The sequence below is a fragment of the Furipterus horrens genome, unplaced genomic scaffold, assembly GCF_987537825.1.
Source record: "Furipterus horrens unplaced genomic scaffold, mFurHor1.1.pri manual_scaffold_11, whole genome shotgun sequence".
NCBI lineage: Eukaryota > Metazoa > Chordata > Mammalia > Chiroptera > Furipteridae > Furipterus > Furipterus horrens.
Window position 1 is genome coordinate 3,612,673 of NW_028327181.1, and position 27,977 is coordinate 3,640,649.

General features: G+C 56.1%; 1 protein-coding gene across 7 annotated transcripts in view; it reads left to right on the plus strand.

Annotated features, from left to right (window-relative positions):
• KDM2B (lysine demethylase 2B) overlaps positions 1-27,977 on the plus strand; it is a 113,635-nt gene that overhangs the window by 41,314 nt on the left and 44,344 nt on the right. For 6 of the 7 annotated variants that reach the window (XM_090290609.1, XM_090290610.1, XM_090290606.1 and 3 more), the window contains 5 exons: positions 10,161-10,254; positions 11,282-11,435; positions 17,848-17,963; positions 23,355-23,481; positions 25,811-26,292. In XM_090290609.1, coding sequence (XP_090146735.1) covers positions 10,161-10,254; positions 11,282-11,435; positions 17,848-17,963; positions 23,355-23,481; positions 25,811-26,292 — 973 coding nt within the window. Of the gene's footprint in view, positions 1-7,408; positions 7,534-10,160; positions 10,255-11,281; positions 11,436-17,847; positions 17,964-23,354; positions 23,482-25,810; positions 26,293-27,977 lie in introns of those variants that run through there. The other variant, XM_090290613.1, reaches the window with a different exon arrangement.

A 27,977-nucleotide genomic window follows, 5' to 3' on the forward strand; every position in this document is an offset into this window, starting at 1 on the left:
TGTGTGTGCACTCACACGCATGTGTTTGTGCATACTTGTCAAACCTTTGTCAACTCAGGGAGACCCGCCCACCATGGCCACTGCTTTTGCCAAGAGAGGGGGCGGGTCCTGCTGTTCTTTAGCATCTTGCTGCTGAGAGCCAGGGGCCACTTCCTCACCAGACATTCCTTAGACCTTGCTCTAAGTGGGAGTTGGCACTGGGTTGGGAAGGTGGCCACATCCAATAGCAGGGACATCAGTACATACACCGTGACGAGCAAGTCATGGGACCGGCTGATTGCTTAACATGCGCAGAGCTACGAGTCCCTAAATTTGTGTAACAGACCCTTGGGAGGAGGGAGTCACCTTGGCTTTCACCGTCTCAGGCCATCTGTGTTTCTGTCTCCAAAACGGGAAGGAGACACTGGCTGTCCCAGGCAGGCCTGGTGCCCTGGGCTTCCTGAGGAGCTGACTTTGATGGCCTGAAGCCATTAGCGTCTCTCTGCCGCTGCCAGGAGTACCCCCAGGAGCTCAGAGGCCATGACCTTCTCACTCGCTCCGCCCTTCTTTTCCCCTCGGTGCCTACCGAGTGCGGACTCCGTGCCAGACTTCGTCCGGGATGCCGGCACGCTGGCGCTGCGCTTCTCGAGGCTTTGCGGTCAGGGCGCGCTCTTGCTTTAATTGCTCCTCAGGCATGTCGCCTCCCCTCGGAGCTGAAGCCCATATGCTCCCCAGATCCGGGCTCCATCAAAGGCAAGTGGGCTCAGGGAGCCCCGGGGACAGGGAAGGAAAAAGGTGAACCCGACCGAAAGCCCTTCCCTCTGGGGAACGCGGCGCCAAAACAAGGGATAAGGTGCGCTGCTCCTCCCGAGAGGAATCCTTTTGGGCTGGTGGCACTGGGAAGTGCTCTCAGAGGGGCTTTAAAGGACAGAGGAGATGGAAGGGAAGTAGCCAGGGACGGAGGGAGGGACATGCCAAGGGCCTGGGAGGAGTCACGAGGGTGAAGCTCCGGGAAAGGGTGCAGGACCAGGTTAGTTAGAGGCCGATCCTGGTTCTCAGTGATGGACCGATTCATTCCTTCCTTCATGCAGCGTAGTGAACGTCGCATCGGTGCTGGGCACCGGGAATACAGTGGGGGGGCATGGGTGAGCCCCTGCCCTCACGGAGTTTACAGTCTCTCTGGAGACAGACATTAATCCACTAACCAGAGAGACAGATGGACACAAGACAGAGACCCACTGTACCACAGGAGAGTGTACTGGTCGGGGGTGGGGGTGGGGGGTGGGCAGGCATCCCTGAGCTGGGGTCTGAAGGGAAAGGGGTTACTTAGGAGCAGAGGCCTTGGAAGAGTCTTCCTGGCTGTGCAGAGCCCAGGGGGCAGGGTGGGGTGGACGAGGACCTGTGGAAGGGTGGGCATTGCGGCTGGAGCTCAGGGGAGGGGCAGCAGGAGCAGGATGCGGGGGGGTGGGGGGGTGCCAAGGTGAACAGGGCCTCATGCGCCATAGCGAGGGGCCTGTATTTCTCCTGAGAGCAGTCGGGATCCTCTTCGGGGCTGGAAGCCGAGAGGGATGTGCTCAGAGCGGCTTATTGTCAGCTCCTCTGCTGCCGTGTGGGCTGAAGGAGGAGGGGATACAAGAGCATGAAGAACTGCTACCTCGTCCACATGAGGGTGCAGATGGGCCGGGGGAGAGGACAGCCGAGGGTGAACTGGACGCGCGGGAAGGTGAAACACAGCAGCAGGTGACACATGTTTCAGGGGACTTATGTCCACCTCGACTCCCTTCGCCACTTCGGGAAGAATTTCACTTCATTGAAAGATTCCTCTACAGAGTGAGCTCTGTTAATACCTTGAGAATCTTCTCTAATTGGGGCTCACCGTTTCCGAGGGCCACGGATCTTCGCCGTATCGGTTGGATTGTGTGCCAAACAGGTTTACAAGCTCCGCCAGTGGCTGTGGAAATTTGTTGTAGGGTCTGAACCTCTTTAGGGAGGAAATCGTCACCCTGGAACTCATCCATTTGTTCGGCTGCAAAGAAGGCCGATTTCCGTTAATAAGCCAGGAAAAACCCCATGGCGGTCAAGTCCTCCAGGACCGGAGAGGGGTTCTGTGGAATTTAATTAAAATGACCCTGGTTGGGAAATCACAGGGCTTTCATGCCTGGGGGGTGGAGACAGGGGACAGGCCACCTGAATCGAGGGCTCGCAGGAGGGAAGGTGGAATGTCACAAACCGTTCCTGCCATCTCCTGGGCTCCGGATTTGGGCTGCTCTGTCCTGAGGCGTTAGGCAACGTATCGGGTTTTGGTTGAGGTACCTAAGGCAAGGGGTGGTGACATCTGTGTCGGGTAGTGACAGGTGTGCAGGAGACAGGAGATTCGTATAGCGTATGTCCGTACGTTAGTTCTCCACCACTGCATGTATTGCGTGTTACGTACAGACGCTATTCTAAGTAGTGGGTGGACTCCCTGTTCCCATGGTCCTTACAGTCGGACGGGGAAAAGAGAAAGGCAGCACACAAGCGGATGATGTAATTTAGGTGACAAGTGTCATGAAGAAACATAAAGTGGAAGGGAGCTGACCGGGTGGACTGGAGGAGTATCCGTTGTACTGTGCATTTCTGCCCTTGCCTTCCCCTCGACCTCTACCCTGCAGTATAGAATTTTTAAAAATACAGTTTGCAGTGGAGCATTATCTAGGAAAAGCCCTCATGATCATACAATCAGGGATGGTTTATTTGAGAGTATCCCTGCATAACAGATGACCTGCAAAATTCACAACTTAAAAAAAAAAATCTTAGCAGCTTCAAACAGCAAGCATGGCCTCACCGTCTGGGAAGGTCAGGAATCGGGAGCGGCCGAGTGTGGTTCTGGCTCAGCTCACTCATGAGCCCCTGTCACGTCAGGTCGGGGCTGCCGTCATCTGAAGGTTCGACCGGGGCTGGAGGACCCACTCACACGGCCGCTGGCACCACGTGGGCCTCTCCCCAGGATGCTTGAGCGTCCTCGTGATGTGGCAGCTGCTCCCCCAGAGCTAGCGGTTCGAGACGGCAGGAAGGAAGCCAGAGTGCCTTGGAAGGCCTCATTTTGGAAGTTGCATACTGTTTACTTCCGTCATTATTCTATTAATTAGAAGTGAGTCACTGCATCTGGGCCTGACTCAAGGGGAGGGGAATTCAAGAATTTGTGGACCTGATTTAAAGGCTCCACCATCTCCCAGGTCAGTGAGTTTCCATCTTTTCCATCTCATGGCACATGTGAACTAATTACTACAATTCTGCAGCACACCAAAAAATCTATTTTTTTGCCGATCTGACCAAAAAATAGGTATAATTTTGATTCAGACTGAACTAGTTGGGTATTGCATGTGTTAAAAATTCTTGTGGCGCCCCGGTGGAAAATTGCTGTCCTAGGCAGACCTTTTTCACTTCAGACTATTGGGTATTATAACGCATTCCAGAAGGAAATGAGCAAGTCCCTTCCTCCCCAGCTCCCAGAGCGCACAGGGCTGGCAAAAGTGAGGTTCGCTGACTGTGGCTTGAAAGAGCTCAGAAGTCCAGCCAAAAGGGGGCCTCACAAAAAGTATGTTGCCCCCCCCCAAATAATGGAAACTTGGCAGCATTTTCTCCCCATGGACTTTCTTGGGGTGGCAGGAAGAACTGGGGGATTTTGGGGGTACGAAACTGGAACAGGATATAAAAATGGGCACAGGACGAGCCAGTTTCAGGGGCGGCCTCTGCCACTCTAGTGGCCACAGCAAGTCTTTGATCTTCTTTCAGAGACTCGGTTTTCCCTTCTATGAAGTAGGGATCCTGGAGCCTCTGCCCCAGGCCATGGGAAAGACATGGCCTTACCGAGGATGTCCCAAGATGCTTGTCCACGTGGTCTCAGGTAGTCACACAGGGCTCCAGCCTCCATTTTCTGTTTTTCTTTTTTCTTTTTATGGATTTTAGAGAGAGCGAGAGAAACATTGATATGTTGTTCCCCTTGTTTATGCATCATTGGTTGCTTCTTGCATGTGCCCTGACCCGGGATCAAACCCGCCACCTTGGTGTATCTGGATGATGCTCTAACCGACTGAGCTACCTGGCCAGGGCCGTCCCGGCTCACATTTGCCTAGGGTTTTTATCTCTCTCTGCTGCCCACACCCACCTTTTCCTCTCCTCAGCCATGATTGCTGGCATCATAGAGGACAATCCCTGTATGATAGACCGGACAGGGATACTGACTGGCTTACGGGGGCTACTCAGGTCCCATGGGAGAAGCTGGGGGCCATGCCCCAGACCCCAGGCCTCTGGATTTCTGGCTTTTCCTCTCTACTTCTCTACCTTTAAGAGGAACAAAGAAAGCCAGTCTTTTCTGAGCTGCCATGTATCGACCCAGGTGCTGTTAGACACTTAACACACATATCCTAACAGTACTGGAAGCAAGTGTGACTACTTCCAATTTACAGCTAAGAATACTGACGTTCATGGAGCTTTATTGCAGGTAAAGGGCGTAGCAGCTGAGTGTTGTACTGTAGGGGCTGGTGTGGCTTGTGGATTAACTGGAGAGACAGGCCTTCAAAATTTTTTCTTTAAAAAACAGTGTTGGCCCAAACCAAACACATCTAGGGCCTGATCTGATCCATGAGGGCCACCAGTGACTAGTTCAACAAACAGGGGTGCTGAGTCCCCGAAGAGGGATTTAGTCCAATGTCATGCAGCTGATTAGCATAATTAATTACAGGCCTTGCCGGGCACTGCACTTACACAGATGGATCTGATGTGGCTCTTGCCACGAAGGAGGCTGAGGCATTTGTGACAATAATTCTCCCTCGTGGACAGTTCATTGAACTCCACCTCTGTTTTGTGTGGGCGAAGCCCTTGCTCAAGGACACCCCTTTAATGGCTGCTCAAACCCAAGGTGGGGGATAGTTCTTGTAATTATTCCTTTTTTTTTTCAATAGGCAAAACACACACGCGATGAAAAACTCAGCCAGTTCCAAGGAGCTCAGTCTAACCTTTTAGCAGGCCGTCCCATGAACGCTGCCAGGAGGCGCTACCCTGGCTCAAGGCTCTGGCCACCTTGAAATGGGTTCAGTGTCGCCTCCCTAAAATGGGGGTTCTAGGGTTGTTTTAAGGGTGAAAGGATTGCACTTGATGATTGGACTTGATCATTAATATTGGTGGGTTAATTAGCACTTGGTTTGCCCTGGCTGGTTTAGCTCAGTGGATTGAGCGTCGGCCTGCGAGCTAAGTGTCGCTGGTTCGATCTTCCAGTCAGGGTACATCAGAGAAGGAAAACTCTGACTCCAAAAAACCTCCGCTGCCTTGCGGCATACCTCTTCAGGGGAAAGGCTAAGGGAGTAAACCCCGACAGAAAATCCGGAGCCGGAGTCCCTAAGGCGGTTTGACGCTGTAGTCAACACCGGCAACTCCTGCGGCGCACCTGAAGCCAAGCTGTATTGACTCCGTCTTTCCCTTGGACCCTTCAGCTGCGAAGAGAGGGGGGGTCTGCTGCATGGGCAACAGCAGACCCTCCATATTACCCTGCCCAGGCTCTGTAGCTTCAGCGTCATCACAAGATGTCGATTCAACACGGGAGGAGACAGATACCGTGTCACTCCCGAGTCGGACTGCACAGCCATTCTCGGCGGTGCAGATAGACTCTTAAGAAGCTACACCATCGTCTCTCGAGACGGACGGCTGCCGACGACGAATTAGCACTTGGTAGCTAATATTGGTGGGTAGCCCCTGGGGATGGGCTTTGGTCAGAGTGAGAAGGCTGATTTCTGCCCCTGTAGTGGCTGTGCTGCTGGTCTCCTGCCCCCTTGTACCGGGTTTGGGGAAGGGTGTGGGGACAGGATGGGAGGAGGGGGGTGGCCCTGGGGAGCGGGCCCTGGAGGGTGGGACTTCTGATTTGAGCCGGACCCCCTCCTTCAGCAGGAAGTCAGTGGTGGAGGTCGGGCTGTAACTAACTGTAGAGTCGGCTTCTTGAGAGCCTCCGTAGCTGCCAGGTGGGCCTGGGAGAAGGCGTGAGAAACTCCCCAGGCAGGCTGTTTGGGTCACCACCAGGGGCTGGGGTAGTAACCCCAGCGAGTCATGGCCTCTGAGCCTCCGCTTTTCCTGTCTGTAAGTAAGGTGAGGACGATCCTGGGAATGACCTCATGGGGCTGTTGTGAATATTGCATTAAATAATCCAAGCATCACAGTGCCAGGTATGTGTTCACATGTATGTATGTCGGTGAATTCCGACAATAACTATGGTGTAGGGCTATGGAGCTACGAAGGTAGGAAGGGCGGTAAGAAAGCCCCTTAGAACGCAGTTGAACTTCGCGTCACCCCCGGCCGTTAGGACCAGGAAGTGGCGCGGACGGGAGGTAAGTTGTCTGAGGCCGGACAGCTGGCCGGCCCGGGGGCCGCAGCCCCGTCTCTGGTCTGTGGGCTGCCGTGCCCCGCATCGGCCCTCGCACCGGTCACTTCTCCAGCCGTGCCCGCGCGGGCACATTCCAGGGAAGTGGCTGTGCTGGGCCGGCACCTCCAGCAGCAGGCGTCCACGCTCCCCTGAAAGCGGGGGTGCGGGGCTTCCCGCGGGACGGGCCGAGGGGGCGTCCCCTGGCGCTGGCCGCGCTTCCCTGTCGCCGCCGCGGCCTCCCTCCGCCTCCTCGGCGGCCGCCGCGCCGCGCCGGTGTTCAGTTTCAGCGCGGGGATGAGCGCAGCCCGCGCCCGGCTTCGCGAGGCAGGAAGGGAGCGAGTGGGAGCTCGGGGTCCTCGGCTGGGTGCCTGGCAGCGCTGCGGACCGGGCTCGGCTCTGGTCGCCAGGGCCGGGCGCGCGTCGAGCCTCCGCTGCCCAAGGGGACGCCCGGGTGCCGCGCCGCCGCCGCCGCCGCCGCCTCCGCCGAGGGTAACCGCGGGCGCGCCGGGCGGGGCCGGGCGGTTGTCCCTGCGCTTTTCCGGGCCGGCCCGGGGCTGCCCCAGCGTCCCGCTCCTTCGGGCGCGCCGGGCGGGGTGGGGGTGGCCTCCGCCCGCGGGCTGCTGCGCTGTGGCGTCGCGAAGCAGCTCTTTTGTGTCTCCGGGCTCTGCGTGTAAGTGCAGGGCGTGCGCGCGTCGGCGCCTCCAGCCCTGTCACCCGGCGCTCGCTTTCCCGGTCCCCGCGCCAGGCCTTTGCCCAAGGGGACGCTTCCTAGGCTGCGGGGGGAGTTTCACGAAGTTGGAGGGAAATGGGCGGGGTGGGGCCGCCCCGCCTCCCAGACCCCAGGCAGCACCCCAAAGTTGGTGCTGCAGGTGCAGCGCCCCCTCCGTCAGGCTCCTCCCCAGCCCGCCCTGGGAGGCGGGAACCCTTTAGAGGCTCGGCTCTGGGGGCTCTCGATCCTCAGCCCCCGTCTCAGGGTGCCCTCTGACACAGAAACTGCCGCGCGGGGGCGGAGGTGGGGGTGTCGAGGGGCCGGCGTCCCAGGCAGGGGGCGGCGGAGGCGGAAGCCAGGCTGGCTGGCCAGCCGCAGGGAGAGCTTAGCCGCCGTGGCACCAAGCCGGGGTGCCATGTGACTGCGGTGTGCTTTGGAAGAGGAAGCTGTAGAGGTCAGTGCAAAGACGTCACGCCAGAGCGGGCGAAAGACGGGGGGGGGGGGGGGGCGGCCCGGAATCAGCGCGGGGCAGGGCTGCGGGAGGGCCGGCGGGGGTGGCGGCTGCAGGGCCCGGGACAAAAGCCGCCCTGTCACAGCCGCCCTGGCTGCCCTAACGCCTGCGATCGCGGGCAGGGAGGGGGGCGGCCCAGGCCCGGTGGCCAGGAAATGAGGGGCATGGGAGGAGGGGCCTCTCCGCGACAGGCGGGTCTAGAAGTGGTGCCCACACGCCCCGAGGGCCCTCCGAGGATGCTGGAGGGTGACTGGGAGGGCCGATCCGCCACAAGCTCACTTGGAGAACTTTCCCTGCGCACAGCAGCCGCAGCTCCCTGAGACTCCGTTTCCCACACGTGCTGGGGAGGTTGGGCGGGGCGTGGGAGTTGGGGTGCGGTGGTCCGTTTGGCCAGGCTGCCCTGGGGCCTGGAGCCCAAGAACTGAGCTCCTGTCTGTTCCTGCCCTGCGTGGGCACCTGGGTGGGTACACAGCCGCAGACTGAAGGAGTGTATCTCATGCCCCACCAACACTTAGGTTGTTTTCCTTAGACCATGCTCTGCTGAGGCTTGGACGGAGTGGAAACCAAGGTTAGATTTTAAAAAAGAAAAAGAAAAGAAATAAAATGGAGAGGAAGAGGTGGTTTGGGGAAAATAAGGACTAATATTTCAAAGGGGTGCTAGAGAAAAGAGGCCTGTGTGGTCCATGGGGTGGTGGTGGAGGAGGGGGGCCGTTAGGGCTTCTGACTCCCTCCCACCCCAGTTTTTCGGGGAAAAGAGGGTCACCGCAGCCTGGCCTTAGGAGTGGGGACACGGCTGGGGCTGGGCGGAGCTGGAGTCCGAGCCGGGACTTGAACAGCCCCAGCGCCAGCCCCGCAGCGCGCGCCTGCCTTCCTGACCGCGCTGCGTCCAGTGCCGTCCGCTACACCCCTCCGATGGGGTTGCTAGGCAGCGGGGCTCTGATGTGCGGGAAGGCCTTCTGATTTGTCAGCCTCTTGCAGACACATGCTTAAGGCTCCTTCCAACCTATCCCGAGGAGGGACGCGGCGCGCCGCCTGCATATTGCCGAGCGAGCCCGGGTCCACCTGAATGTGAGGTGCAAAAGGGCAGCCCCAGAGGGAGGGGGCCCTTGCAGCCCTCCAGCCTCCCAGCCAGCTCGGCCCCGCCCTTTATTATCTCCGCTCTGCCCGCTGCTGGCTCCTCCCTGCCTGTCCTGCCCCGGTCCTCCCCTCTTCCCCAAACCATGGAAAAGAAAAGTGCTCCGGGGAAAAGAGGTCAGTGGGCTAAGCATGTGGCGGGAGGGGCCTCTGGAGGTGCCAAGATGCATGAGCCCTGGGGAGGCCGCCCCATCCGTGCCTCCCGTGGCTCTTGTAGGAAGGGGCAGGCGGGCGGGAGGGGACCCTGCCACTCCGGTCTGCCAGGCCTGGACTTGGAAGCCTGTTCCGCTCTCCCTCCTCCTTCAGCACTGCCTCCCTCTAGGAGGGCAGCATTTTCAGGGAGGCGGGAGGAGGCTGGGGAGTTCCTGTAAGGAAGGGCTCGGAAGGGGCTGCGCCCCGGCCCTTCCTCTCGAGTGCGCTCCCAGAGCCCAAGCTCCTAGCGGGACTCTCCCTCCTTCCCTCCCCCTCTGCCTGTCCACCAGTCACTCCCAGGGTCTTCTCTGAATCCCTTGACTTTTTTTTTTGAAGCAGCTTTATGGAGACATAACTCACATACCATTTATCCATTTAAAGTGTACAATTCAGTGGTTCTTAGTTATGTTTGTGGAGTTGAGCAACCACAATCAACTGTGGAACATTTTTATCACCCTAAATGGAACCCTGTACACTTCAGCATCACCACCAGCCCCTGACCACCACTCGTCAACTCTGTCTCTGTAGACTTGCCTACTCTGGACAGTTCACATATGTGGAATCATATGTGGTGTGGTCTCTTGTGGCGGGCACCCCTAAACTTTTAGCTGCTTTGCTTACTTTGCGGTCCATTGCAGTGGGTCTTGCCATTTTACTGTTCCAGTGCAGTGCCCCCAGAGGGTCCCCTCCTCAAGGGCAGGGGGCTTTTGCGTTTCTCTTAAGTGCCATGCCTAGATCTGGGCTGCAGTGCTGGTTGGTTCTCAGTAAATGATTGTTGAATGAATGGGGACCGGAAATTGGCAAACTACGCATGTGGTTTACAACTGAATCCCAGACCCCCCCCCCCCCCCGCCGGCTGCTGCTGCCAAGGGGGTTGGCAGCTTGGGAGAGCTATAGGTATAGGACCTTCAAAGGAGTGGAAAGGAAGACTTGCGTGGGTGAGGCAAGACCCAAGTGATTTTGGGGTTACCAGCTCTCTCATGGGAACCCGAGGACAAAAGTGCCTCCCCCAGCCTTGGGGGTAGGTGGCCAATGCTTGAGATCTGTCACCTGATCACAGGGGCTTCCCCCATGGGGAACTCCAATTTGATTTTTGTTTAAAAAAGAAAAAAGAAAAGAGAAGAAAATTCCCCAGCGTCAGCGTTTATAAAAGGGCACCAGGTCAGACCTCTCTGAAGCTGGTTTCTCACCCCTGTGATTCAGGCCTTGAATTGTTTTTCTGCTCCCCTGCTTCTGTGCCGCAGGTACTGTCTGATGAGCGTGAAGGGTTGTTTCACTGACTTCCACATCGACTTTGGAGGCACTTCTGTTTGGTACCATGTTTTCCGGGGCGGGAAGGTGAGTTTGGAAGAGGCCCTCCAACTCTGCGTGCCTCTCCGTTTATTTGTGCGCGGTGGGGCTGCTCACCTCTCCCCTTCCTTCCGCCCCTGCTCCGTGTGTGCTTTCAGGGCCTCGTGGCCCCCCTGGGGCCAGCTCATCCCTCTTGGTCTTCTTCTGGAGGGAAAACTCAAGGTCACCCCTTCGGTGTCACAGTGGGTCACCCGTTTGCACTTCTCACCCGATCCGGGGCCCTGAGCACTGCAGGCCAGGTGGGAACTCCCGATTTGGCTCCCAGGCACCTCCCGCAGTCATTGTAGTTCGGCCGCGCCGCACTGAGACCCTTTAACTTAAAACCCGAGTTGCCAGTATCACCTGCCTCTAAGAGCGTCTTCCATCAGGGACAGACGGCACCCAGAGAAAGGACGTGTTGGGTGTGCGTTCAGGATGCTCCTGCTGTCTTTGCTGCTGGGAACGTCCACGTGGGGGATGGGGGCGTCAGCGCAGGGACGTGGGCGCTCCCCGAGAATAAGCAGGTGCTGCCCGCTCGTTGGGTCCGCGTGTGCGCTTATTGTAATCAAACTTGTTGGAAAGCATCCTGGTTAGGAAGTCGTCCCACTTGGTTCCAGATGTTTTTCCTCCTCCAGAGGGAGCATAAGCGGGGTTTATTTTTTGGGCCATTTTATCATACAACTTCGGAAATTGCCCTTCCTCTTCTTCCCCCACCTTCCTGACAAGCCTGTGTCTCCAGAGAAAGACTGTTCCCCGGAATCTGGGAAGTTTTCCCGCCCTGGTCTTTCACGTGGAACAGAGATTCCCTGGAGCTGTGTTAAGGACATCCCGGAAGGGCCGCACAGCCCTCTGTGCCACCCCAGAGACCCTTTGGGACTGGACCTGGAGGGGTCCCCAGCGATGTCCCCCATCCCCCACCTCCCCACCCCTCTCCTTGCCAGGCAGGTAGGGGCTGTCTCCTTGGCTGTGGCGGAGCCTGGAGGAAACCAGAGACTTGGCCTGGATCTTCAGCTAACTGCCTCCTTTTCCTCCCAAGATCTTCTGGCTGATTCCCCCAACCCTGCACAATTTGGCGCTGTACGAGGACTGGGTGCTGTCAGGCAAACAGAGTGACATCTTCCTGGGAGACCGCGTGGAACGCTGCCAAAGAATTGAGCTGAAACAGGGCTACACGTTTTTCATCCCCTCCGGTAGGTTGTGGGGAGGCTCGCATGTCCCGGTGTCCCTGCGGCTTCAGCCGTGGTTTTAGGCCAAGACACTGGGTTTCTCTGGGCCTCCTGGCCATTGGCAGTCCCTGAGAAGAGAGGCTTCTGGCTATGGGGAGAAGCAGCCCCGTTTTCCTCTCACATCTAACCCGTATCTGTCTGCCCGCAGGCCAGAATTCTCTCCTGGGAGAACCCTAGGCTCTCCCTCGGGGGCGGTTTGGATGCCTCCCCAGGACTTCCTGCACAGAAATTTCTGGGTGATGGCATGGTCCTGTGGGGAGAGGGGGTGGGTTTACTCTGAGGACTCTCTGAGGCAGGCCCTGGGGAGGGGCAGACCCCGGGGGTGGGGTGTTTTACAAGGGCACCCCAAAGCCTGGGTTATCGGGGAAGGACCCAGAGTGGCAACCTCCTTCCCGCAGAACAAGATGAAATGGAATTGGCAGAAATGGAATTGGCATCACTGGCAGCTCTCGCCCTTGGAGTCCTCACGCCAGAACCAAAATTAACTCCACAGCTGTAACAGAGGGCGGTGATTAAGAGCACTGGCCCTGGAGCCAGCCTTTATGGCCTCAGTCCCAATCCTGGCTCTGCTGGTTACAAGCTGTGGCTTCACAGAAGTGACTTCACCTCTGGGGCTCGGTGTTCTCCTCTGTACAATGGGACTGAGTGACTAAAGTCCTACTTGCCTCTAATGATTTCAAGATGGACGGAGGGCTTTTGGCCGGGTATAGGCTGAGTCACTGGTGGATATGGCAGATGACCTAGGAGTCAGGGAGGGAGTGCTGTATTAGGCTGCATTAATGGGAGCGTTTTACCCAGGATGAGGGAGGTGACAATTCCACTGTGTAGAGTGAGGGCGTAGGAGGTTGTGTACCTCTTGATTATGCTTTGGAGGGTAGGGTGACCTGGAGAGAGAGGAACCTGGATACCACATCAGGTGAGATGAACCTGAAAGAGGAATTAGGTTGTTTTTACCCAGGGAAGCGAAGGTAAAGGGTAATGCAGTCAGCCAATTGAAGGGTTGTCTCCTGGATAGAGAGGTATAACTGTATTGTATTGGAAGGACTTGTTCTGCCAGGTAGTGAGCTCCCCATCTCTGGAGGTATACAAGCAGAAGGTACATATGGTTGAGCCAGGGAGACTGCAGGGGGCATTTGCCACTGAGTAGATGGTAGGACCTTAAGATAGGAGGCCACTAAGAGCCACTGGATGGAGAAGCTGGGTAACACTTAAGTTTCTGAGACCTGGGCTGGAAGCTGGCCATGGGTCTGGACATCAAGGACCAGTGTATGGTGTCAGGTGAAGTGGGGTGGATGTGGTAGCAGTTTCCACCATGGGGATGGGGTCTGCACACCTAGGCTCTTCTAGAAAGTTGGACAGAGGGTGGAGACTTCCCTGTTAGGGAAACTGGGGATTTGAGGTGGTAGGGTTTAGTGGGCTGACTTTGTTACCTTGGCCCCAGAGCTGTCCTCGTACCAGTTTGGCTCAGGGAGGGAAGGTCCCCTTGCTTAGGACAGGAAGGGATGCCGTTAGTGCACGGTGTTTATGACGTGAACTCTAGTGAACGTGGCATGAAGAATCAGGAGGGAGGCAGTATCCTTCTAAGGTGTGTTCAAGCCACTCTGTAGGTGGGGGAGGACTGGGTCTGGTGGCTTCAGAGAAACTCTGACATGCTCTCGCTCTCGGCCTTGCTGACTCTCTGACCTTGGGCTGCTGTCTTCTCTCTGCACCTCAACTATCCCATCTCTACACTGGGGCAGGGTGGGGCTGACCTCTGAGACCCTCAGGATCCTTCCCAATTCTGTCCTCTGAGCGCAGGCTTCTTCATGTCCCTGAGGGGGTAGGCCTTCTTTTTTCAGGGCCTCATGCAGAGCTGGGAGGTGATGCGTCGCTTTCCCCGGGTCAGGATGGGAGCAGGTTAATTTTGTGACTTCAGCAAGAGCAAACTGGGAAAGGGCTGGAGAAGCAACATGGGAGCCACAGCCTGTGGGCGACTGTTGAAGGCGGGAAGTGGACTTGAACTGTCACAAGCAGGCAAAGACTTCTGTCCCTAAGGGTCCTGAGTGAGACGCAGGATTTTTTTCTCTGGATTGTGGGGAAGTAAAAAAAAGGGACAGTTGGAATTTGTCACTGCCTGAGAGGCAGGGGGCACCTGCGGCTCCCAGGCATTGATTTCATGGACCGATGAAATTTAAAAATTTTTAAAAAGGTTGAGAGCTGCTACACAGTCGTTAAAGGTGGACGTCAATTAAACACAAAAACAAAAACCCGGAATCTACACATGCTGGTGTTTCATGATAGGAAGCTTATTCTGACACTAAAAATGTCGGAGGTACGTAACTTCAGAATAAAAGACAGACTTTAACTTTGATGGGGTTGTGTTCATGAGAATTTACACCACCTACATCCATAGGCTTGGCCTGCCCCCTGGCTGCGCCTGCGCAGGTGAACTATAGTGAATAGTAATAATAACTGGTATTACCAAGCAACACATATTTTATATTTTTATCTTCTCTGCAAGCAAAGAAAAAACATCCCTCCCTTTTGTAATAACAAAGGTTCCTGAGGTCCAGAGAGGTGAACAAACTAGCCCAAGGTCACACAGTTAATAAGTGACAGGCCGGGGTGAGGACCCAGGTGTGTGGCATTTCAGAGCCTGCTGGGGTTCCCGCTTGCCTGGGAGTCGGCACACCTGAGAGGTGGTCTCCCTGCTCAGCTGCATGACTGTGGCAGAATTACTTGTTCATTTGATAGACATTCTTTTTATTTTATTTTATTTTATTTTTTATTAAACATTTTATTTATTTATTTTTAGAGAGAGGGGAAGGGAGAAGAGAGGGAGAGAAGCATCGACATGTGGTTGCCTCTCACTCCCAACAGGGACCTGGCCCACAACCCAGGCATGTGCCTTGACTGGGAATCGAACTGGCGACCCTTCAGTTTGCAGGCCAGTGTTCAGTCCACTGAGCCACACCAGCCAGGGCCGATAGACATTCTTAAGGGTCCACTTGGCAGTCTGGAAGGTGCTGGGGAGGCTGTGAGACACATTCCCTGTGTTCTGAGCACATGTCTAGCCAGGTAGCAGCCAGGATGGTAGAGCCAAGTTTAGGGGCTTCCGAAGGACTCTGGGGGGGGGGGGGGGTGGTCAGTGACTTGGCCTGGCCTGAACGTATTTCCCATTCTTTACATAAAAGACCCAAAATTCGTGGTAGCTCCAGGTGTTTCTTAGACTCCGGCAAGTCTGAGAAATTGTGACCAGTATCTAGCGTGTGTTGGCCTCAGGCGATACGTCTGTAACATGGGTACAGGGCAGGGCCACGGTGGCAGTGAGGCAGGCTTGAGGTGGGGCCATGGAAATCGGGCACTTGCCCAGTTCCAGCCAGTTAGGGCCAGGCAGGGGTGGGCCCTGGTGGGCCTATGTTCTCATTTTTCCCAGGAAGGAAGTCATTCGATTGTCCTGTGAATTTTTCCCATTTTTGTAACATGGGTGGGTCAAGCTGAACGCAGTCCTGGGCCCCAATGCAGCCCGTGGCCTGCCATTTTTGGGTCCCCATTGCCAGCTCCCAGCTCCCAGAGAAGAGGGAGCCCCTCCATGCTTGATTGGGGCAAATACAGGCCTGGCACAACGTGGGGAGAGGCGCCCCTCAATTCTGTGACCTTGGGTTTTACTCCTGCAGCAGCCGCAAAGATAGACAAATGGGAGGGGGGTGGATTCCAAATTCTGAGCGTCTGACTTGTGTGCGAGACTCCCGGTGCCCCAGCCGTCCTTCTGGCTCCCTCTGGTCCCAGAGAACACCCGTCCGTAGGTTTTGTGGGTCGCCTGCTTTCCTTCCACGACGGGATCTGTCCCTTGTCGCTTGGCCTGAATAGCCTCTGTTATTGCTTTTATATTGTTGGTGACTCTGGCCTGGGAGCAGGAGGCAGATGCCAGCCGGCCCAGCCCAGTCATCAACTCGGGACACCTGCTCTCTCCTGCTCCCTGGGGTGCGGCCAACGAGACGCCATCGGGAGGGTGGGTGCGGATGGGGCTCATGAACAATGTTGTTTCCCCCTGCTGGTTCTCCTGGAGGGAATCGTTTAAGGAATGAAGCCGACGTGGGGAGGGCTGGGGGCGGGGCTCAGCAGCCACGCTCATCCGGGGGAGGCTGGCGGGGCCACCCTAAGGCGCTGGCTTGGGGAGGAAAGGAGAGCAGGTAGAAGCTTTTAGAACCCCCAGGTGGGCATATTACTGGCACCTGTGCTGCCCTCTGCTCACCCATCAGGGTAACACTGGTGGGTCTGCGTTTCCAAGCCTGCCGGGAGGGAAGGGAGAGGCAGGGGATGGTCAGTGTGGTTCATGGGGCACCTGCTTTCCAAAGCCCTGCAGTGGCCGAGGCCGCGTGGGCCACGCGGCAATTGCTCACGTGGAATGAGTCCTTGCTCACCAGCCTGCCCACACGGGAGGCTGTGGCCACGAGCGGCAGTCAGGCTGCAGCACGTTGCAGGATGAGTCGGGGCTGGGGACAGTCGTGAGGTCACATGCCCCGACCTGGCCTCTCTGTAGGGTGGTAGGTGGGCACAGGACCCAGGAATCCTTGTCCCCGTTCAGGCTTCCCTCTGTCACGTGCGCCCGCGGAGACCCAGTGGTCCTAGGTCCCGTCGTAGAAAAGACTGCTTCAGTGGCGCAGATGGCGGAGACTGCAGCAGTAATAGTGGTGCCCCTCTTGGAAGAAACATACGAACATTGAGACAGTCAGGTGGTGCATGGCTGAGGCAGAGGCTGAAGCAGATGTGGACACGGAGACTTTAAAGGTATCTGCGAAGAGGGGGTCAAAGGGGTCAGGGTGGAGGCTCAGGCGACTCCACAAGGGGGTCCCTGCGGGCGGAGTTGCTCCCTCTGCCTCGCTGGAGCCGTGACGCGGGGACAGCCCAGGCAGTTACATAAAAGCCTTCCTTCCTGTGCTCTTGGCTGGCGATCCCTCTCTCCCCTCTGCCCAGGCCCCAGGCAGGGGAGGGCCGTGGCCCAGATGCCAGCGGTGCCCGCCCAGCCTTTGAGCTCTCTCCCAGTGGCAGCTTTGTGGCCGCCTGTGACTCCGGTTGGCATGTGTCAGCTCACGGGAGGGGAGAGGCTGGAACAGCTCAGTGGGTGGGAGGAGGGGACCATGGCACGTGGCTCGGGATCCTGGCCTGCGTCTGCCTGTCCCCTGTCCCCTCTGCTCATCCTCCGTTTCCGCCTCTTGTCTGCTCTTTTCGCCTCATTCTTCTCTGCGTGCGTGTAAGCTTGCCTCTGGGGACACACAGGCCCACATGGCGCCGCGGGTGCGGCATCGCGGTTAGGGACAGCAGTGCTGTCACTTACCGGCTGTGACTTCCTTCAGCAAGTGCCTTAGTTTCTCACAGCCTCGGTTTCTGCATCCGTAAATGGGAGTGGGTCACATTACCCATCACCTCCCTCTGCTGTCCCTTATGGTGGCCAGGAGCCACGTGCAGGTACAGTGAGCACTTGAAATCTGGCCCGTCCCTCATAGAGTCGCTGGAGGAATGAATTAGGTGGCCTGCTCTGCCTGGCCACCTTTTAGGGACGAAGTCGGGGCTGACTCCCTGGGTTCCAATCCTGAAAAGTGACTTTATTTTTCTCTGCCTTAGTCTCTTCCTCTGTGAATTGGGGATGGATATGACATACTTTTTTGGAATTTTTGGAGAATTAAATGAGTTAAGCCCTGTTTAGCCCCTAGACCAGTGCCTGGCGCAGGGTGGCCCTCGATTTTCACTTTCATGTGCCTTTGGGAAGCCCCAGGGTGCCTCACGCTGTGAAGGAGCTGCAGGTGACAGGAGAGAGACGTGTCTGCAGCTCACGGCCTGTCAGGCAGAGCTGATGTGGGGGTGTGGGCATCATGTGGCCAAGGAGACCACCTGGAAATGGGCCTTCGAGGGTTTGATGGCAGAAGGTGGAATCGGGCAGAGAAAGTGTCTGGGTCCTGCAGTCCTGGCAAGACATCACTTCCTAGTTGTGGCCCCCAGCCATCCTTTGTGACCCCTCCCGAGACCGGCTGTCTCTGGGATGACCAGGAAAAGGCTCAAGGACATCTGAGCAGCCTGAGTGAGGGTTTTCCAGCTCTCTGGCCAGCATGGGAGGGGACAGGGCCTAAATTCTCTGTTGGCTGCTGCAGCCACGTCTGTACAAGGAAGCCCTTGTCATCAAGGTCCTCAACAGGTGGGGCCGGTCTGCAGCTGCCCACCACCCAACCTGAGCGAGCGCGTGCTGCTGCCGGCCTGAGCCCCCCAGGCCAGCCGGAGCCTCGGCTCTCTGCCTCAGCCAGCGGCCCCGAGCATCTTCCGCCCTGGGCCTCCTGCCCTCTTCTGCACTCGGGCGTCGGTGGGGCTGGTGGCTGACCCAGGCGCTCCCTCCCCACCGCAGGCTGGATCCACGCCGTCTATACGCCTGTGGACTCGCTGGTGTTCGGCGGAAACATCTTGCACAGCTTCAACGTACCCATGCAGCTGCGGATCTACGAGATCGAGGACAGAACGAGGGTAAGGCGGCGCCCTCCTTTCCGGGGGGGCGGGCCTGGCCCCCAGCTCTGCCGCCCTCCGGCTGGGCGGCCGCATCTGTCCGAAGTCCTCCGCGGTGGCCCCCTCCCTCCTGCTCCCAGCCTCAGGCCGGGCCTTGGTCCTGGTTCTTGGGGCAGGAGGTGTCCACAGGAGCCCCTCCGCGAGCCCAGGCTGGTGGCAGCCAAAACCCCCTTGCTGAAGAGGAAGTGTCTCTTGAGAAAGCACCATGACATGTCAGGCACCCTGCCTCTTCTTCCTCCTCCTCCCATGGAGAAGGGATTGGAGGGAGTTGGGGGAATTTCATTCATGGTGGTGGTTGCTGTGGTTTGCATGGGGACCTTGGAAACAAAGGTCAGGTCTTGGCCATGAGTCCCCTGGGGACTTCAAAGAGTTGTAGAGCCTGAGGAAGCTGCTGTCTGTGGTCCCCCAGGGGCTGCCTTGGAGCTCTGCCTCAGTGCCACTGGGGCGGGGGGTCCCTAGCTCCCTTTATGGTGATTGTAATGGTTTCTCCAATATGAGTGGTCCCCCCCCCCCCCAGGATCTGCTCCACTCCATGAGTGTCCCCTGAAAGGCACTGGCTACTTGGAACTCGCCACCCTCTTTGATATGCTGAAACTTGACCAAGTGTCCCCAAGCATTGGAGACAGGTCAGCGGGTGGATGGGGGAACTGGGGCAGAAAAGGCCCATTTCTCCTTTTTTTTTTCTTACAGTTATTCTAATAGTTCTCTTCCTTTTTTTCTTTGTTTTTATTGGGAGAATTCACAGACAACTAATTTCACCATTTCAAGTGCCCAGTTCAGTGGCATTTAGCACATTTGCGGTGTGCCGCTGTCCCCTCTGTCTAGCTCCAGGGCATTCGTCACCCCAAAAGAAACCCCGTCCCCGTTAGCAATCACTCCCCGTTCCCCTCCCCCAGCCCCGGCCAAGCACTAATCTGCTGTTTGTCTCTGTGGATCCGTCTGTTCTGGACGTTTCTTAGAGATGGAAGCACATAACATGGCCTTTTGTGTCTGGCTTCTTCCACTTAGCATGATGACTTTAAACTTCATCTGTCGTGTAGCCTGTGTCAGCGCTTCGTTCCTTTTCATGGCTGTACTGTATTCCCCTGGGCGGAGAGACCGTACATGCCTTCTCGGGCTTTGCCACCGTAATGAATTTTTTGCCCCAAAGATGTGTTGCTGTGCTTGGACCCTTAAAGATACGTGTTGGGCCCAGGATCCCCGCCTTTCTCGGTCTTGCTTTCTGGCCTTGGTCTGCGTGGAATCACAAAGATGGGTCAAAGTCGTAGCCACTGCGTGCGTATCTGACCTTTCTAGCAGTCCTGACATCGGGGCACCCTGTCCAGAGGTTTCCCAGGGGCCACAGCAGCCTCATTCAGTGGCCCACCTTCAGACGGCGGGCTTGCTCTCTGGGAGGCCCAGATCGGTGAAGACTGGACCTCATTTTGTGATGTTTGTGCCTTTCCCAACATCCCTTTCCTGGTCTGGGGGCGCAGTGCCGGGCTGGTGGGTGTCATTCCGTGGTCAAGGCACCGTTTGGGTGCCAGTGGTCATCTTAGAGTCGGGATTGTGCGCCATCTGGAGCTCCGGCCAACTGTTCTTAGGCCGGTGCTGAGGAATGGGCCGGTCTGAGCACACTAGGAAGACTGTGGGATAGAAAAGGAAAAGACTAGAAGTTGGGCCCGTGACTTTCCAGGCGATTCATGAGAGCCAGAGTCAGGCTGGGATTTCTAAAGGCTTTAGTTGCCCTCTGCCCCCAGGAATCCAGATCATACAACTCAGTGGATTTGGGCCCCATGATTCAGGCAGGAGCCCAGCTCCCCCATCCCCCGGCAGGAGGCGGGGACTGGGGGGGGCGGAGGGAAATGAAGTGGAACCCTGAGAGTTTGTGGAATATCACGCCCACATCCAGATGAGATGGCAGGGTCCCCTCCCCCAAGGCCCACTGTCTCTGTCCTCTGAGTGGATACCCATCTGGTTTCCCCCAAGCAGGTAGATGGGCAGGCTGGACTGGAACCAGAGGCAGGCTGTTTAATGTGCTTTGTTTTCTGGTCCTTGGCGAGGGCTTGTCTACAAGGCCCAATTGTTCATGTCTTAGGAGCCCAGGCAGACAAAAGATGCTGGGGAGGGAGCACTGGAGGCCAGAAAAAGCGCCAGGGCTACTTGTCAGCTTGCTACAGCTTAATTCTTTACATCCCTGCGAGCTGCTCAAGAAGGTGGTGGCCATTTAAAAATAGTTTTTCAAGAGTCCTAAAACATGGCTTTGCTTGGAAACCAGATGCAGGGGGCAGGACAGAGACCTCACCAGTCTCAAAGCTTCATGGTGTTGAGTTTGTCTGAGAAAAAGAATTTGCCTTTCATAGGCCAAGCTGGGGGATCCCCCCATCCAGAGCATGGGAGCCACAAGGTTCTCCTATGTTTAGGAAGCCATGATTTAAATTTTTCTGGGTCCGGTGATTGTACCTGCTTCCCCAAAGACAAGCACAAACAGGCGTCTGGGACTGACGGGTTTCCAATCCTGCCCCCTTTGGAGATTACATCTTCCCCTCTCGTTCTAAAGATATGCTGGGGGTGGCGATGGGGGGGAACCATAGCGGTGAATGGATGGGTTGCATGTTTATTATTTGAAGACAACATCTCAACAATGATCATGACATATTTTTAACTTGAGTTAGGCTGATAAGGGGTAGGGATGGTCCAGATGATCATTAAACTGCCGTCTCTCTCTCTCTCTCTCTCTCTTTGTTTTTTATACCTTTCCCCCCTTAATGGTTCTAGTGAAAGCAGCCTTCTCAGGAAAGGTAATGCCCGCATGCCCCTTTTCCTCAGTCAGTGAATCTATTTGGAAATTGCAAATAATTTACCCTTCCTTTCACCTTTCTCCTACCATTGGATTTTTTCCCCCCATTGACTTTTTTTTTTTTTCCAGGAGAAAAAAACAAATTTTTAAGATACTTCCACCCAATCTCATATTTCGGTTTTTCAAGTCCCGAGACCTGGGAGTTGTATATGCACGGAAATACTGCTGGCGCTGACCTCCTGAGGTCACTCTGCTGTGAGAGGAAGGGCTAACGCCAGGTGCCCCTCAAAGGGGCCTTTGGGAACTCAGACTGGCCCCTGGAGACCCGCTGATCCCGGGTGACCCCCACCCCCACCCCCCAAGGCAGGGCGCAGCGCGTGCTTTCTGGCCGCTTTGCCTCGCGGTGCACAGCTCATGGAGGAGGCTCCGATTCTGTCAACAAATAATGTTGAGCAGTCCTGTGTTTAATGTCCCCAGGCATGTGGCTGAAACCTTTTGAAGGCGAAGGGTGGAAGGCGACAACTGTTTGTAAGTCAATTCTTTGCCAACTTTGTTTCCTGCGGTGCTCTCTTGGAAAAAAAATAAAATAAAATGGAAGAAGTTTTAATTCCTTCATCAGCCTCTGTTCTCACCCAGCTGGTTTCCTTTGGGCTCAGCAACAATGAGGGGAGACTTACCTTCCTCTCCTGAAATATAGCTGAAAACCAATTCCCCCCCATCTGCAAGCATTCTTGGGCGCGATGGTGCCCCTCCACGCAGAGTGGTTCCGATGATGTCCCCGAATTTGAAAAGTCCAAACCAGCTTCACAGTTGGACCGATCCAGTCTGTGAAGTCAGGGGATGTGAGTGAGGGTCTGAGAAAGGGGCGTCTGTTTCCGAATCGCTTAGCCTTTGTTCTGGAGTAGGGGTGGGGCTGAGCCCCCAAACCCTTCTTCCCAGGAGGTCGGGGCCTGCCTCAGACTCAGAGCCTCTCCTTTTTAAACTCCGGAGGGCACTGATCTGGTGACTGAAGAAGAGGCATTATTAATATACTATCCCAGCAATAGAACTGGGGTTCTTGGGAAGCAAGCGGGAGCCAGGAAACCACTAGATGGTGTCGCCCGCCCCACCCCCAAGGAGCCCAAAAGCATGCGGCCAGGATCTCATTCCAAAGCACACCGTCCACAGAGGCAGGGAGAGCAAATGGACCCAATATGCAGACGGGAGAAGTGAGGCCTCCCGCGTGGGCAAAGGGCCTCATAGCTGGAAACTGAGCCGGCGAGGCCTGGACGGGGGAACCGAGGGCTGGGACTCTCAAACAAGGCAAGGTTGGGGCCTCTTCCAGGTGGGCGCTGTGAGAGGCGGGGGAACAGTGTTTCGGGGCCCGTGGTGGACCTGGGTCTGCTTGCGTTTGTCTTTGTTCCACGTGTCGAGTGTTGCCTGTTGGTGGTCAGCAGAGAAAGGGAGGAGGGCATGGCCTCACCTCCTCCCTGAGTTCCTGGGGGGCAGGAGAGGTGGAGTGGGGTCTCTGGCCCCTGCAGAGGGCGCTTGAGCAGGTCAGGAGGGAGTGTGGACATGCAGGGTCTCTCTGCAGCCCGGCGCCGGAGGGCCCAGCGGTGGGCGCAGGGCCACCCCCCAACGCTGTCAGCCCTCTGCCCTCCTAGAGTGCAGTTTTCAGAAGGTTCGTCCGTGCTGGGTCGTCAGTGGTCTTGCTCCCGTCCCATCCTCCACGGCCATCTCCCCCTTACAGACCCCGCGAAATCCCCCCGGAGCCCCGGCCTTCCCACAGTTCTGATCCACGAGGCTCTCAGCACCTATACTTCCTCCCCTATAAGAAACAGCCCCAAGGGGCTCTGTCTGGAGTCCTGCCCCAGACCTGGGGTTGTGTCCCTTGGCGTTAGGGCTGCGGTGGGGGGGGCCTGTTTTTAAGTAAGGAAGTCCCCTGGGAATACAGGCTGCTCAGTGCCAGGTGGTGATGGCGAAGCAGCGGGAGGTGGGCCCCTCGGAGGCCCCGCCCCCAGAGGCAGGCGAGGCCACACCCCTCCGTCCTCATTGGCCCACCCGGTGTGGCACCGCCCCCAGGGTGCAGGAGCGGCTTCCTGGCCTGTCTGCAGGTGGCTGAGGTTGGGGAGGTTGTTTTCCAAGAAGGAAGGAGGCGCAGCAGAGTCTGTGCAAGCCTTCTTGGGAACGACCAGCAGCCTGTTTCTGCTGTAGCGGGAGCCAGGCAGTCCCCGCACCCTCTGTCAGCCGGCCAGGGGACACCCGTGTTTCTCTGCGTCTCACAGAAGCACAAAGCGGCCCTTTTCCATCTCCCCGTGGCGCGCACCGCTCAGGGAACCTTGAACCAAGGGCTCTCACCTCGGCCTCGGCCTCCCCTCTTCCTCCTCATTCGTGCATGCTGCTGGTACCCCTGCCTTCCAGGGCCTCCCCCGCCCCGCAGCCCACCCTCCCATTTCCCGCTCACGCCATTTGTGCTTTTGCTCAGATGATGAAAATAACCCCCACCCCCAGGAAACACCACCCCCTCAATTCTCTCCCTCCTTCTCCCTTTGCCCTCCAGAAACTGACCTCCGCTCCTGGGTCTTGGCTTTCAGGTGCAGCCCAAATTCCGTTACCCCTTCTACTATGAGATGTGCTGGTATGTCTTGGAGCGGTACGCCTACTGTGTGACCCAGCGGTCCTACCTCACGCAGGAATACCAGAGAGAGTCCATGCTGATTGGTGAGTGGATGGCGGGGCCCACCCCCGCGCCGCAGATGCAGCCATGACCCCAGCGCAGTGACACGAATGGCGTCCAGGTCTCGCTGGTGACTATGCAGGTGTGGGGAGGGGCCAGTCCTGGGCATGGTTGCTGAGGCAGGATCCCCAGGGAGTACAGCATCCTGTTTGTGTTTTAATTCTTCAGTAGCTACCAGGTGATTTTTCTCCCCACCCAGAGGCAGATTAAGATCGGTTGAGACCCCGGGCGCAGAAGAAAATATCGGGCCCCTTAAAAAAAAGAGGGAGACAGGGAAAATAAAAATACAGCTTAACCATATTTTATGCAGCGCAGTAATGAAACCAAACTTGGTGTCATTAGAAAAAAGTGTAAAGTTGGGGTTTGGCGGGGCCCTTTAGAAGTCGGGGCGCAGGGCATGCGCCCGCGGTTAAATCCGCCCTTATCCCCACCTGAGCCCTGGGGCTTGGGTTTTTGTCTATATAAGAGCAGGCCCATGAGCTGTAGCCAGTCCCCCAAATTCCAGGCCAGCTCTGAGCCAGCCGGAAGGATGGCCGGGCAGAGCAGGAGGCGGTTGTGAGTCACAGCTGCGGCTCCCTACCCTGCTGCCGTTACTTCAAGGGGCATCATCTCCCCAAAATGCTCAGTCGTTGCAGCCTGACTCACAGATGCCTGCCCCAAAGTTACACACAGCTGTGACAGTACCCCTTCGTCCCCTCTGCCTGCCTCTGAGCTGACCCTGCTGAGGGATTTTTCTGGATGCAGAGTCCGCTGTTCCTCAATTATTTCATCTTTCTCATCACGGGGTAGAAAAATGCCATTGGTCCCCATGATTTCTCCTGTAACCTCTAGGGTTTTTAGAATCTTTTTTTTCTTTCACTAAAACCGTCTTCCTCCGTTCCCTTGACTCCTCCCATCCCTGGTGACTTCAGGGGTTGGCTTCAGGCGGGCATATGATGGAGAACAAATCTTTCCGCTGGGGTTTTATTGGGAGGTGCTCATTCGCCTCCTGCAAATTCAGTTTTATCTGGCAGGAAGCGTTTGGGGGGGTGGTGTTTGAGTCCCGATCCTGTCAGATGATGTGACATTCAGGTGTGAAAAACACAGAACCCTACCACTTGCTGCTCTGAAGCCTCCAGTCTGATGGGAGACAAAAATGATTCTGAACTAGCGTGAGAACGGCTGTGATTGGCGCCCTGCCACCGCCTGTGGGAGGCTTGATTTTTGTGGCCGTCCCCAGGGCCAGGAAATGAGGGTCATGTCTCTTGTTTGGACATTTAGTGCCACAGAAGAACATTCCCAATTCTGTGGTGGCAATCTTGAGCCAGCGTTGGGGGGCTTCAGCACCCACTTTTTCTAAAATTTCCTCAGCCTCTCTAGTCCACCTGCCAAAGGAAAGGGTGGGTGTTAGGGAGACCGCCTCATTGACCGAATGCTGGGTGTGTGCCGGGACCCAGGCTCGGTGATGCTTCATTTAGTCCTCCCAGCAGGCCTTCGGAGGAAGTAGTCTTTGCCTGGTATTTTTTAAAGAGCATTATGGGAATATAGTTCCCATATACTGTTTGCCTATTTGTTGTGTTCACTTTAATGGTTTTCAGCTGTGCAGCCATCACAACAGGTAATATTTAGAACATTTGTCGCCCCAGAGAGAAACCTGTACCGTTTACCTATCTACCTGTTTATTTAAATCCTCACCTGAGGACATGCTCTTTGATTTGAGAGAGAGGAAGGGAGGGAGAGAAACATTGATGTGAAACAGGAACACCGATTGGTTGCCTCTCGCACGCTCCCCGACTGGGGACCGAACCTGCAGCTGAGGCATGTGCCCTGCATAGGAATCGAACCTGTGACGTTTCAGTCCACGGGAATGACGCTCCCCACTGTCTGAGCCACACTGGCCAGGGCAAACCCTGTACCCTTTAGTTCTCTTAGCTCATCCCCTCTCCAGCATCAGGCAGTCACTCATCTACTTTCTGTCTCTATGGATTTTTTTTCCTGTTCTAGACATTTCAGTGAGTAGAATAATACATAATATGTGCCCTTTTGTCTAATTTTTATATGTTGAAAAATAAAGTGCCAGTTGTCTTCAGAGAGGTGAAGCAACTTGTCTGGGTACACATAGCAGGAGGAAGCTGAGCTGGGATTTGAACCTATGCCTGGCTGACCTCAATCTTTCTAGAAGCCAAGGGAGGTTCTAGACGTGTCAAAGGAAGCTTGGTCTCCAGAGTAAAGGGGAGGCATAGTGTGTGAAGGTCCCAAGGACGCCCAGCAGGGAGTTCAGGGTGTTTAGCTCAGTCTTTCTTGTGACCCCTTAAACCCACCCCCTCCCTGTAGATGCCCCAAGAAAGCCCAGTATAGACGGCTTCTCATCGGATTCCTGGCTGGAGATGGAGGAGGAGTCTTGTGAGCAACAGCCCCAGGAGGAGGAGAAGGAGGAAGAGGAGGAGGAGGAAGAAGAGGGTGCAGATAAAGTGCCCAAGCCATCCGCTGATGGCCCTGCCTCGCCCACTAGCACCCCCTCTGAGGACCAGGAGCCCCCCGGAAAGAAGCCCAAAGCACCTGCCCTGCGGTTCCTGAAAAGGACTTTGTCAAACGAGTCAGAGGAAAGCGTGAAGTCCTCGCCGATGCCCATCGAGGGCCCTAAGACGCCCACGGGCTCCCCCACCCCCGAGGTCTCTGCCAAATGGACCCACCTCACCGAGTTTGAACTGAAGGGCCTCAAAGCTCTGGTGGAGAAACTTGAGTCCCTCCCGGAAAACAAGAAGTGTGTTCCCGAGGGCATCGAGGACCCCCAGGCGCTCCTGGAGGGTGTGAAGGTGGGCAGGGAGTCGCGTCTGGGGCTGGGCCGCGTGGGCCGGGCAGGTTCTGTCCAAGCATAGCTTTCCAAGGGCCGCTCCGCGCGGGCGGGCGGGGTGCGGGCTGCCCTTGGGGAATGGCCACGCATGGAGAGGGGCTGGGGTCCAAGCAAGCTCATCTCGGCTGTCCCAGCGGGGGTCACCACTGAGACCTGCAGGGAATCTCGGTGAAAGCCGGCTCTGTGGTCGGCAATGAGTTCCGTTTTCAAACGTGTTGAAGTTTGAGGATTTGCCAGCAGTAGGAGCTCTGAGTGCTGCTGGCTTTGCAGACAGACTCTGCCATTCTGTCCAGAAGATTTGTGTTCTGGGTTGACTTCCCTTGCAGCATGACTGCCCCATGTATCTATTTCACGTGAGCCAGCCGCACATCCTGGTGGTCCTCAAGGTGGCCAGCTACGGTGGGCCACCCAGCCACCCAGGGTTCAGAGGTCTTCAAGTAGAGCCTGATTATTGAGCTGACTTGCACGGAGCTTGGGTTGTGCTGTCTGTTGAGGACAGAAAGCAGGATCGTAGTCACTGACTTCAGGTACTTCACTGTCTTAACAGGAAAGCATGCAGGTGGAGAAATCAGGAGACAGGGGATTAAGTGCCACTGGCGTGCTGTGGGGACCCAAGGCGTGGGAGCAGACTGGGGCTCCGGGGGAGTGATGCAGAGGGTGCCTGAGCCGGGCTTTGGAGGCTGGGGAGGAGTTCTTCGGATGGGGAAGCGGAGTTAGAAGCAGAGGGCTAATGAGCAGGTGTTTGAGGAAGAGAGAGGATGCTGGGCGGCCTTGTCTCTTGGCATCATTATCATGACCTTTGTTGAAAACTTGCTTCCTGCCATGGACCAGCACTAAGCAAGTCTCTGCCCTGACCCCACGAGGAAGTAGGCTCAGGAAGGTTAAGGGACAGGCCGGAGGTGCCGGAGCTGGGATGAGGAGCCAGGAACAACGGCAGAGCTCCCTCCTGTCAGCATTGCTGAGGCTTTATGGTGTGAGGCCTCGGGCGTTTGGGCTTCCTTCTCCAATGTCTGATTCCCAAGAAAATCCAGCTGCCCGCAGGGGTTGGAAATGGAGTTTTAAGTCTCTTTATAACTTGGGGACATTGCTGAGTAAAAGAACTCTGTGATTAATTTCTGAAAAGCAAATCTTTACTTGCTATTAGGTCTTTTTCATTGATTCTTGACTTTTTTTTGGAGGTCGCCAGCCTTTCTTGAAATTGTTATGAAACTAGGCTTAACACACATAACATTTTGCATGTATTTTCAGGGATCTTGGACTTTACCTCATGTTAAGAAGCTGTAATCTTGAGGCAGGGGGTTATGTATATTGGGTTCCCCAAAGGAGACCTGAGAATTCTGTCATGGGGCTACTTTTTTCTTCTGAGGTCCTGTAAAGTGAGAACAAGGTCTTTTCATTAATAATTAAAGCATTCATAGTATTAGAGTCCCAGAATATTGTAAATGAGTTGAAAATACATTTATTTCAAGAGGAAATTTATTCTGTGCTTACAGAGAGTGTTCTTTTTTTCTTTAAAAGTATTTTACGTCTCTGATATGTTTATGTGCAATGTTCCTATTCCTGGTTAGTCAGATGTGTTTCTGGGACGGGGACTTGGCCCCTCCTGTCTCTCACCTGTACCCACCTGATGGGCCTCTGAGGCCGGAT